This window comes from Nannobrachium achirus (assembly GCF_963921795.1).
Source record: "Nannobrachium achirus genome assembly, chromosome: 6".
Taxonomy (NCBI): Eukaryota; Metazoa; Chordata; class Actinopteri; order Myctophiformes; family Myctophidae; genus Nannobrachium; species Nannobrachium achirus.
The window spans coordinates 70,289,142-70,301,641 of NC_137815.1; the positions used below are offsets into that span (position 1 = coordinate 70,289,142).

The window sequence follows — 12,500 nt, forward strand, 5'->3', positions numbered from 1 at the left end:
TGGATCTGGGCCAAGCGGTGGTGTCCAGGGCGTTGTATAGGCCAGGGGTCTTCAAACAGGGGGTCCTCAGAGTTACTACAGGGGGTCCTTCAAATCTTTGTGTGATAGAAACCTTTTTTTCTCCTTTTTTATATTAATCACTTGAACCCTAACATCCATATTCTGAGAACTTTAGCAAAAAAATAGCAGATCTACAAGCTCACAACGCCTCGCAGCGCGAGGCGTTGTGAGCTTGTAGATCGGCTATTTGTGGCAAGGAGGTTTGGTGTAGAGGGGGAAAAGAGCAGACTAAGTACAGAGTGAAAGGTCAAGTTTATTATGTATTGACAGTTCAAGTGGTTAAATATCTGAAAACACAAATTGACATGAATCCAAAACACACTGACGATTGTGCTGTCAAACGATGAAACTATATGGAATCTGGGCGTCCCTTGGCCTGAAAACGTTGAAGACCCCTGATCAACACAGCATTTAATAACCTACTGTCAAGCAGTAAGTATACAGCTGAGCCCTATCTGTCGCTGTCCATGGTGCTGGAATGGCCTTGTCTCTAAATCTCTGTCTCTCTCCCACTGTCTCTCCCTCCCTCCCTCCCTCTCTCTCTCTCTCTCTCTCTCTCTCTCTCTCGCACAGAGAGCACATGCTCTCTCACTCACTCGTTTCTTTCTGTAATGTTTTGGGGTCCCAATGGAAATATGACAGGCTTATGCGGTAACTAGACCGTAATATTGCGGGATTATGTGGGACTAAACGGCCCCTTCTTTGTCGACTAATACGAAGGACTATAAGACTATAAGTCTGTATGAAAGTCAACAGAGAAGTAGTTATTTATTAGCCTTTTCCCCTCATGATTTTGTCCTAAATCGGAGAAGAGTAGCAGATTTTCAAGCTTGTGGATTTGCTACTTGTGATGCTTTTGTGTGATGCTGTAGTAAAAGCAAAATCAAATCTCATGCCTGAAAACCGTTGTTAGCCTAAATAATTGGCCCAATATGTAGACTTATGATGTTTTTGTTATATTTTTCAAAATGTGTTCTACATTCCAGTTGAAGAAATTGCAGGCTTAATCCTTTGCTTTTATGAAATATCCGAGACCATTCGGGGATCCTCTTCAGATGCTTCTGATCGTTGGGTTCTAGAGCCCGTTTGACCAATTCAAACACTCTTTAATCTGATCTATTCTATCGCTAGTTTGAAAACTTCAATTACGCTTTCATCTTTCGCGAGATGATTCCATTGAAGACTTCTGTGGAATCCAAATGACTGAAATCTGTCGCCTGAGAACTTTTAAACACCAAAGTAAAACACCAAAACATAGATTATGGAGAAGATAGGAGGTTTCAAAACATAGATTATGGAGAAGATAGGAGGTTTCACCAAAACATAGATTATGGAGAAGATAGGAGGTTTCAAAACATAGATTATGGAGAAGATAGGAGGTTTCAAAACATAGATTATGGAGAAGATAGGAGGTTTCAAAACATAGATTATGGAGAAGATAGGAGGTTTCCGGTAGATTATGGAGAAGATAGGAGGTTTCCGGTAGATTATGGAGAAGATAGGAGGTTTCCGGTAGATTATGGAGAAGATAGGAGGTTTCCGGCAACGATGTGCTGTTGATCCATACTGCCAACACCCAGAGGTGGAAAGAAACATGTCATTAACTCATTTAGTGCTCCTGAAATTAACGGATTATAAAGTCCACGATGCCACCTTCAGGCCCCATTCACTCCCGTTATCTTATTTTGAAGGCCAGAAGTCCACAGCGTAAACACTTCCGGTCTGACGTCATCGCGTCCTGCGCCGAACCGATCGTTGTTTACGTGGTGTCATGGCGGATCGGCTCGGAGCTTTTCTCCATGTGCTTTATAAGCGAGCATCTGCCTCCATCTTCGCTTCTAAAGTGTAGTTTTGAGATAATGGACATTAAAGATGAGATCCCCCGTCCACCTCAATGTTATGGGATGACTATTTTGTGCTCGTGGAGCCGTGATGATGAGAAATCAGCGACGGATTTCGGCTCCGGACCTTCCGCCATTGTACTCGGTAATATATCCGCCGTTACAGTAATATATTACTTTTCACGAGTATACTCGGGATTGGCACCATGTGATACTCGAGTACTTTTCACGAGTCTTCTCGGGATTGGCACTATATGAGTTAATATACCTTAGAGGAGTTGTGTGTGGAAATAGAAAAAAAGTTCCCCCCCCTCCTGTGTTGCCTGAACTGGAGGATTGATTTTGGGGTTTGTATTGTAAAGTACAACTTGATGACATCACACATTGTACACGTTTCCACACAACTCCTCTAAGGTATGTTAATGACATAGTTCAATATTGAAAATGGGTGGTCTTCCCCTTTAAGTACAGTTTTGAGATTCCTTTTTTTTTTCTTAATTGGAGTATTTCCAATTTTCAATAGTTTGACTTCTACTCCACTACATGTGGCAAATGTTGTACTTTTATTCCACTACAATTATTTGAAATCTTTTCTAGTTACTAGTTACTTTGAAGATTTCGATTATTTTGACATTAGCCACTTCAGTCCTCTATATATATGTTTCCGCCATTTGAAAATAGCAGATCTACAAGCTTTTAGATCAGGCACAAAGCATTATAATTTACTTTACCGTTTCGAAATAATGATTTGTTGGCTTTAAGTCCAGCGATTTCTGTGTTAGTTTCCCCTTCAAAACTGACGTCAGCACCAGGAAGTTGCTGAGAAATTTGCTGAGTGGGTGGGCCGTGAATAGGGCTAATAGTTTTGCACTTTTACTCAAGTGAATATTGATTAACAGACCTTTACTTGTAACAACGTATTTCTACATAGAAGTACGGATACTTTTGCTTAGGTACTGTCTTGTTTCCACCACTGCCAACCCTGCCCTGTTTGTTGTGGGGAGGAGAACAACCACATGCCTCCTCTCAACACAAACACACACAGAGACGCCAGCTGTTTGCTTCTACCTGACAGCCAGGAGCATCATGGAGCTCAGTGGACCGGGGACGTGTACACATACCAGTTTTCAGGCCAAGGACCCCTTAGCTGAGAGAGAGATGAAGCAGGGACTAGGGTTGGGGGCGGTAACCGCCGTACCGCCGTACCGCCGTACCGCCGTACCGCGGTATACCGCGGCCTACCGCGGTGTCAGGGTCCTTACCGCGGTCAAAAAAGACAATAAAGAGGCAATTTTTTATTGAGAACGAGCGAGTTTTAAAACGGGGGAGAAGCAAGGACCGTATGCGGTCCATGCCGCTCTGCTCTGGGCCGCGTACCACATGTTTGGAAGCTTAATGGGCCATCAGTTTCCTTTTCATCGAAAATGAAACTAACGCTAGACCCTAGGTATTGCCGTCACGCGGAGACAGAGAAATCCCCACTGGACACTTACTGGAGCAGCTGTCTCGTAGCAGGCAGCAGCGTTAAACTTTCTCCATTATCCACAAGACACAAGTATGTTTATACATACCTTGTAGCAGATTATTTTTTATTCATACAGACAGAGCGCGAGCCGCGAGGACTAAAACCGAAAATGAAACCAGCTTCTACTTTTTCCAACACGTCGCTGACTCCGTCGGCAATTTTACAACCTTTTGTGTCAAGTCTTGTAACTAAAACATTTCACTCAATCAATGCAATTTGAGACGTGACTTTACAGAATCAATGTACACGATCTAACCGGGCCGTCTCTCATCTGGTTGTTCACACACAGCGTACTGTCTGAAAAGCCCCAGTAGCCTACGTTACTATAGTAACCCGACAGTGCAGAGATCTACAAGCTCAGAACGCGTCGCAGATGCAACGTGTTGTGAGCTTGTAGATCTGCTCCTTTCAAAGCCAGACCCGCTGTGCTGTACAGGGATGTATAACTCGGGCTGTGGAGCGGCAAATTCTGGGCAGATGATTGGAATATTTTGGCTTATCGCCGAACCTTAATTAACAGGGTTGTTTCAGGGTTGTTTCAGGGTTGTTTCAGGGTTGTGGCACGACTGAAACAGTGGTAAATCAGCCAACAACCCACTCCCTCTCATGGTAAATGGCTTACTTGTTGTATATTGACTGACTGCCCGTATGCCAAAGACACATTTCCATTTTATTAAAGTTTTGAAGGACAATAAAGTTTTCTTATCTTAACATCACCATAAAAACCAATGAGGGACCAGCATTCTTGGTAACATCATCAATACGTGCAACCTGATATGAACATAAAGGGTGATTCATAATATTGAGGCATACAGTATATAAGGGCCATGAGAGCATATGCCCATATAGCAGGGGTGGGCAACTTTGATGATGGCGAGGGCCACTATATTTCCACCTTCACTCCAGAGGGCCACAATGCATATTGCTTACGTCCTACTTTGTCGCTTTATAGTATCTCATACAAAAGAAGCAAAAATAGCAGATCTACAAGCTCAAAACGCATCGCAGCGCGATGCGTTTTGAGCTTGTAGATCGGCTATTTTTGCTTATTTTGAATTGGAATCCTGAATAATATTTTGTTATTTTTTAATTGGAATCCTGAAATTTGATTTAATTTCAATGTAACATTTTGATTTAATTTCAAACGCATTTAGTTATATACTCATGTTAACTTAATGAACCAAAATACAAATACCTACATTGGACATAAAACAAATACATTTTAATACTACTATAGTAGTCATTAAGCTACGAATATAGACAGAATTAAAGCAGGTCATGTTTGGAATTGTAACAGCTGAAATCAATAATATATCAGTAGTATTCCGGTATTAACCTGCGGGCCGCATTAAGTGAAGGTGGGGGCCGCATGTGGCCCCCGGGCCGCCAGTTGCCCATGTATGCCATGTAGCATATAATATGATTGCCAGATGGGCATAGATGGGCATAAACGCTGGTTGTTGGTGAATTGATGAGCTTCACATGACACTTTGACCAGACTATAAATTGGCCAATGTCCATGATTGGTCAGGTTTCACTTATTATAAAAGTTATCAATAATGTCATCGTATTATTTACATGGTAGTACTATGAGCACGGGGGACAGTCCTGAATGGGCCACAAATGCCGTAAATAGACAATAGGACAATTATAGTCCGTACTTGAAAAGAAGCTTCTGAAACATGAAGAGCGTTGTGTGTTGACGTGCACAGTATGATATCACCACGTTGTGTGTTGACGTGCACATTGTGATATCAACAGCGTTGTGTGTTGACGTGCACCTTGGACCAAGGGAACATCCAGACACAAGCGCTCGGCACCGCCCGGTTCTTTCAAGTTATATCTCTCTCGGTCGTCCTCAGACGAGCTTCCATCGGAGTCTCCAATCTTTCCGGTTCTCCATACACCCGGCCAGCTCCGAAGAGCTTTCAGCTCCCGCATCCTTCTTCAGGACGTCCACATACGTTAACGCGTATCCAAACGTATCCAAGCGTATCCAAACGGTTCTAGCGGGTCCTACTCGCCGTTTGAGCAGAGGAGTGGTCTCTTCAGAGACCAGGAGGTTCTGAAGCAGGAGGAAGGATGTTCAAACCAGCGGGAGACCAAGAGGAGGAGATTCTCTCCAACGATGGAGGAGGAGGGGGAGGAGTGGAGGCGGAGCCCAGGCTGTACCGCCGCCGCTTCGTCATCCTGGCGGTCCTGAGCCTGAACGCGCTGCTCAGCGGCTTCCAGTGGATCCAGTACGGCGGCGCCAACCACGCCTTCCAGCGCTACTACGGCGTGAGCGCTGCCGCCGTGGACTGTCTGTCCGTGGTCTACATGGCGGCCTACGTGGCGCTGCTGTTCCCCGCCGCCCGGCTGCTGGACGGGCGGGGCCTGAGGCCCACGCTGGCGACGGGCGCCGCCCTCAACTGCCTGGGGGCGTGGGTGAAGTGCGGCGGCGCGCGGCCCGACCGCCGGGGCTTCGCCGTGACGGCCGCGGCGCAGACGCTGTGCGCCGCGGCCCCGCCCTTCCTGCTGGGGGCGCCGTCCCGCCGCCTGGTCTCCGCCTGGTTCCGCCCCGGCGGCGAGGCGGCCGCGGCCGGCGCCGCCGCCCTGCTGGCCAACCAGCTGGGCGCGGCCCTGGGGTTCCTGCTGCCGCCCGTCCTGGTGCCCGCCGCCACGCCCCTCTACGACCCGGCGCCCATGTTCTACGGCACGGCGGGCGTCTCCACGGCCGTCCTGGGTCTCACCCTCGCCGCGGTGAGGGAGGACCGCCCTCCCGTGCCGCCCGGCTGGCTGCCAGCCCGCCCTCCTCGCCCTCCTCGCCCCTACGGGCGATCCGTGCTCAACCTCCTGGGGAACGGGGCCTTCGTGCTGCTGCTGCTCGGCTACGGCATCCTGACTGGAGCCTTCTACTGCGTGGCCACGACGCTCAGCCAGACCGTCACCGTGATGTTAAAGGAGATGAACGTCGGCCACGTCGGTCTGACCCTGGTGCTCGCCGGCGTGCTGGGAGCGGCGCTCTGCAGCCTGTGGGCGGAGCGCACCAAGAGCTACAAGACCACCCTGGTGGTCGTCTACGTGCTGTCGTTTGTCAGCATGATGATCTTCACCTCCACCGAGTTTCCAAGCATCAACACCGTCTTCTTCCGGGCCGGCGCGTTGGGTTTCTTCCTGGCGGCGTGCCTGCCGCTGGGCTTGGAGTACGGCGCCGAGATCTCCTTCCCCGAGTCCGAAGAGACGTCCTCCGGCCTCCTCAGCGCCTCGGCTCAGGCCTTCGGGATGGCCTTCACTCTGGTCCACGGCAGACTGGCCACTGCGCGTTTTTGCCACCGGGGCAATGTCTGCGGGAACCTGTTCCTGTGCGTCTGCCTCCTCCTGGGCTTGCTGCCAACGCTCTGCATCCGCTCGGAGCCGAGAGTACGCAACGCCAACGTCGGAGCAGAGCGCGAGCGCCTGCAGCGCCTCCCTGTGGAGGGTCAAATCTGAAGCTGTATAGACAGTATTCATGTCCGAGATTTGCTCCCGATCTAGGCTAGGGTAGAACACCCCCTCCCCACCCCACAACTCGGGAGAGTTAGATAGATAGATAGATCGATAGATCGATAGATAGATCGATCGATCGATCGATAGATAGATAGATACCTTTATTATCCCAAGGGGGACATTTCAGACCCTGGTTTTCAAGTAGTGTAAGGCCACCTGCACTCTTACTGCCTGGGTTTAAGCCATGCCTCAATGGCCATGGCAAGACACTGTTGTTTTTTAGATTTTAGATTTGAGGTTATTATCTTGAATTTAAAAATCGCACCCGTGCGAAGTGAGCGGTGCAAACGTATTTAGGGAGTATGATATACTGTGGACTTTTTCAAGCCTTGTTTTTTTCTTTAAATAATCATAATATGCTTTTCCCTTTTAAATTGAAGATACTAAATAATATAAGAGTTTTTTTAAAGGCTGTTTATTTGTATTTTAAACTTGTATTAGCTGCCTGTCATTTATAACCTGTGAAGTTTTCCACAGTCTGTCTAAAAGTGTGGTTATTTTCTCTGCTTATGGGTGATATTCATCTAATACAAATTTTAAATTCAAAATTAATGGTCTGTTCAGTTTGGTCAATTCATAACATGAACGGTAGACTCTGTGTCTATGACGTACTATTCTTTTGACTAAACGCATTCTTTGATTGGTCTTTGCATGTATCCATGACATTATGATCAAGTAAGCATTTGATTGGACACCATGTTTATGACACCATACTATTTTCTCCAGCCTAAAGTGTGAACCAATTGGGTGCCTCTGTGCCTATGACATCATTTTTTATGGTGTATTTTCTCCTGCCTAAACGCGTTCTAAATCAGGGTGAACCAATCGGGTGCCTCTGTGCCTATGACATCATGAATATCAAATCAACAGAATCAAAGTGTTTCATTGGTCTGTCTAACTCATGTCATCATCATTAGTGACATCATATTTTTTGTAAAAAAGCGGGACACATTCTCCTTGGCTGGCAAACCACGACCTCTGCCCCTGATTTCTCACATGCCCCTCTTCTAGAGCCACCATGAGGTTGCCGACCTGACGGTCGCTTATCTCCCGATTAGGGAGTCTTACTGGTATATGGCATTGTGTGTTTGTTTACATGTTGGATACGGCATAAAATCCACGCAGTGCAGCTGGTGCTCTGAGCCTCTGTTTAGACAGCGGTCTGTTATAGAGCGGAGCGTTGTCCAGAAATAAGTACACACCCGCTGAATTCAGCGAGTGACCAATCAGAATCACGCATTAAACCAAGCCGTGTAATGAAATGTTGTAAAACTTGGGTCTTCAACAGGGGGTCCGGGACCCCTAGGGGGTCCTCAGAGTTACTACAGGGGGTCCTCCAAATCTCTGTGCGATATAAACTTTTTTGTTCTCTTATTTTTATATGAACCGCTTGAACCCTAGTGTCCATATTTGGAGAACTTAAGACAAAAATAGCAGATCTACAAGCTCACAACACCTTGCGCTGCGAGGCGTTGTGAGCTAGTAGATCGGCTATTTTTGGCAAAGAGGTTTGGTGTAGAAGGGGAAAAAGAGCAGGCTATGTACAGAGTGAAAGGTCAAGTTTATTAAGTATTGACTGTTCAAGTGGTTAAATATCTGAAAACACAAATTGACATGATTCCAAAATATACTGATGATCGTGTTGTCAAACAATGAAACTACATATGGAATCTATGAGAAGGTTGTGGGGGTCCTTGCCTCATCTCTCTCTCTCTCATCAACTAAGGGGTCCTTGGCCTAAAAAGGTTGAAGCCCCTCTGTTGTAAAATATACATAAAATATGAAAAATCACACCCAATGTGAAGTGAGCGGTGGTCGTGCTTGCATAACGTCTTCAGACCAGGATTTGAGTCTAGGATGTACAGGCTATGCTACACACTCACGAAACGCTGAGGAAAAAGGCTACAGACATACAACATATGACATCACTAGACAAACATGATGCTACGTACACACATTTTACTATGGCAAAACGCTGAGGAAAAAGGCTACGGACACACACAGCCACTCTTAGGAGCGGTTTACCACCGCTCAAAAAAAAAGACTAAAAGAAAAAGTGGGTGTGCCGCTTCACCTGGTGCATCCTGGCCGGGCGGGCCCTGTCTGCCTGGGCCTGTCCGTTCATTTACCTGGGCCTTGAGTGACGCCCCAGCCAGCCGTCCGGATCAGGTTCAGAGACCCGGGGGGAGGGTCTGGGCGGGTCCTGAACCCAACGCTGGGGCGGTCACTCAGGCAGGGGATGCGGGGATGGAACCCAGGCCCAATAGTCTGGTAACCAACACCACTACCAGGTGAGCCACCTGCACTCCCACACCCAACTGCAGATTTTATGACATTATTAAACATTATTATTGCCTCTCACGTCACGGCAACCCATATATGGAGATCCCTGATGTCATCGCAACTGGTAAAAAAATAAATAAAAATAAAATAAATAAACCTAGCCCAGCCCTACCCTCCCCTGCCCCTTCTTTGTATATACTTACTGTTTGTTTAGACTTACTGTTTTCTTTTTTGTTCTTTCATTTTATTTTCTTTACTGCATAGTACTGTGTTCTATTCGTCTGTCATTCAATGTTATATGAGATACTTTAATGGTTTCCTGTGGAAATAAGCTTAGTCTTTTCTAGGATCTCCTTTTAGTAGACCTTGTACCAGTGAACTGTATCGTCATGAAACTGTACCTTTTCCTATGCAAATTTCTAATAAAGTCTTCAATCAATCAATCAATCAATCGGACAATATTCTGAGAATTCCCATGTACAGGTATTGTCCAATCCAATTCATTCATAAAGCATAAAAACAACAGAGTTGACCACCGACCACCGCTAACTTCAAACGTGGGTTTGATATTTTCTAACAGTGAATAACAAAGGGTTTAAATCAGGGACCCCACTTCATACTGTAGTAAAACCGTGTTGCAGATTAAACTGTGTTCCTCGTTCACTTTACAGACTTGTTAGACACTGTCATTGTTTAGCGTTCTGTTGGATTCATGATAACGTGTACTTTCAGACTGTATTGGATCTGTTGGATTCATGATAACGTGTACTTTCAGACTGTATTGGATCTGTTGGATTCATGATAACGTGTACTTTCAGACTGTATTAGATCTGTTGGATTCATGATAACGTGTACTTTCAGACTGTATTAGATCTGTTGGATTCATGATAACGTGTACTTTCAGACTGTATTAGATCTGTTGGATTCATGATAACGTGTACTTTCAGACTGTATTAGATCTGTTGGATTCATGATAACGTGTACTTTCAGACTGTATTAGATCTGTTGGATTCATGATAACGTGTACTTTCAGACTGTATTGGATCTGTTGGATTCATGATAACGTGTACTTTCAGACTGTATTAGATCTGTTGGATTCATGATAACGTGTACTTTCAGACTGTATTGGATCTGTTGGATTCATGATAACGTGTACTTTCAGACTGTATTAGATCTGTTGGATTCATGATAACGTGTACTTTCAGACTGTATTGGATCTGTTGGATTCATGATAACGTGTACTTTCAGACTGTATTAGATCTGTTGGATTCATGATAACGTGTACTTTCAGACTGTATTGGATCTGTTGGATTCATGATAACGTGTACTTTCAGACTGTATTGGATCTGTTGGATTCATGATAACGTGTACTTTCAGACTGTATTAGATCTGTTGGATTCATGATAACGTGTACTTTCAGACTGTATTAGATCTGCTATTTTTGGCCAAAGTTGGCCTGAGAATAGGCACAATATGGTTCTATAGTGATTACTGTCATTTAAAAAAAATACCCCCTGTAGTGAATCTGAGGACCCCGTAGACACCCTGTTGAACAACAAAATAAAAACCTACTTCGTTAGAAGACAAATTGCACCCGTGCGAAGTGAGCGGTGCAAACATATTTAGGGAGTATGATATACTGTGGACTTTCGATTTTCAAGCTTTGTTTTTTTCTTTAAATAATCATATATGCTTTTCCCTTTTAAATTGAAGATACTAAATAATATAAGAGGTTTTTCAAAGGCTGTTTATTTGTATTTTAAACTTGTATTAGCTGCCTGTCATTTATAACCTGTGAAATTATCCACAGTCTGTCTAAAAGTGTGGTTATTTTGTCCGCTTATGGGTGATATTCATCTAATACAGTTTTGAAATTCAAATTCAATAGTCTGTTCAGTTTGGCCAATTCATAACATGAACGGTAGACTTTTAACTAAACGCATTATTTGATTGGTCTTTGCATCAAGTAAGCATTTGATTGGACACCATGTTTATGACACCATACTATTTTCTCCGGCCTAAAGTGTGAACCAATCGGGTGCCTCTGTGCCTATGACATAATTTTTATGACGTATTTTCTCCTGCCTAAACGCGTTCTAAATCAGGGTGAACCAATCGGGTGCCTCTGTGTGCCTCTGTGCCTATGACATCATGGACAAATCAACAGAATCGAAGTGTTTCATTGGTCTGGCTAACTCATGTCATCATCATTAGTGACATCATAATTTTTGTAAAAAGGTTTGCACCGCTCAAAAATAGACAGGGAGACAGACAGACAGACAGACAGAAGGATAGATACAGTAGATATGGATGGATGGATGGATGGATGGATGGATGGATGGATAGATAGTTTCATTAAAGGAAGTCATACCCTCTGTTGGTGACAATGGCCTTCTTCAGGTGCACATAGCTGGCTGGAAACACTCCCTAGAGCGAGAGAGAGAGAGAGAGAGAGAGAGAGAGAGAGAGAGAGAGAGAGAGAGAGAGAGAGAGAGAGAGAGAGTGTGTTAATATATAATAGATAGACATTTACAGCATACAATATAGTCTTGTTTTCATTTCACTGACAGTAAGGTTTGACAGTGTATTTTTTAGTGTATGACCAGAGGTACAGTAACAGTAACAGTGAATAATAAATGGATGTGTCTGAACAAAAAGGCACACAGCTGCTCCTGTATTCAATCTGCACATCTGAAATGAATACTGGAAACAAGTGTTGCTGTCACAAATTTTACACAAATCTACAGGAAACAGTTTGAGTTATAAATGAGTAGTTAACTAACAGTTTTTGAATGATAAAATGAACTATTTATAAGGGATAGTTAGTTAGTCTGTTTAACTGTTTGTGTTTTTGCTACTTATTGGGGTCATAGAATTTCAGGTGATTAAATAAATGAGTCTGATGCCTTGTGGTGCTGACAACACCTTGTCTCTCTCTCTCTCTCTCTCTCTCTCTCTCTCTCTCTCTCTCTCTCTCTCTCTCTCTCTCTCTCTCTCTCTCTCTCTCTCTCTCTCTCTCTCTCTCTCTCTCTCTCTCTCTCTCTCTCTCCATCATCTTGGCTCAAGCCAGAGCTGCATGATTACGGTGATAATTATAATCATAATGAGATGATCAAATTAGCAAGGGGTGTAAACATCTCCTGGGGTGCTACACGCACGCACAGACACACAAACCTGGAGGGTCCCAGGCACCAAATATTTTTTTTCTCAGTTCGGGGTCCGCAGCCAATTATTACATACTAATCCGGGGCCAGTTCTTCTGT

The 12,500-nt window shown here is 44.8% G+C and overlaps 1 protein-coding gene across 1 annotated transcript in view; it reads right to left on the reverse strand.

The window, feature by feature from the left end:
• Positions 1–12,500, reverse strand: part of LOC308287266 (dedicator of cytokinesis protein 3-like) — a gene marked incomplete at both ends in the record, with an annotated part of 375,412 nt that overhangs the window by 114,328 nt on the left and 248,584 nt on the right. Inside the window, 1 exon segment of the mRNA XM_080728382.1 lies at positions 11,609–11,664. Coding sequence (XP_080584508.1) covers positions 11,609–11,664 — 56 coding nt within the window.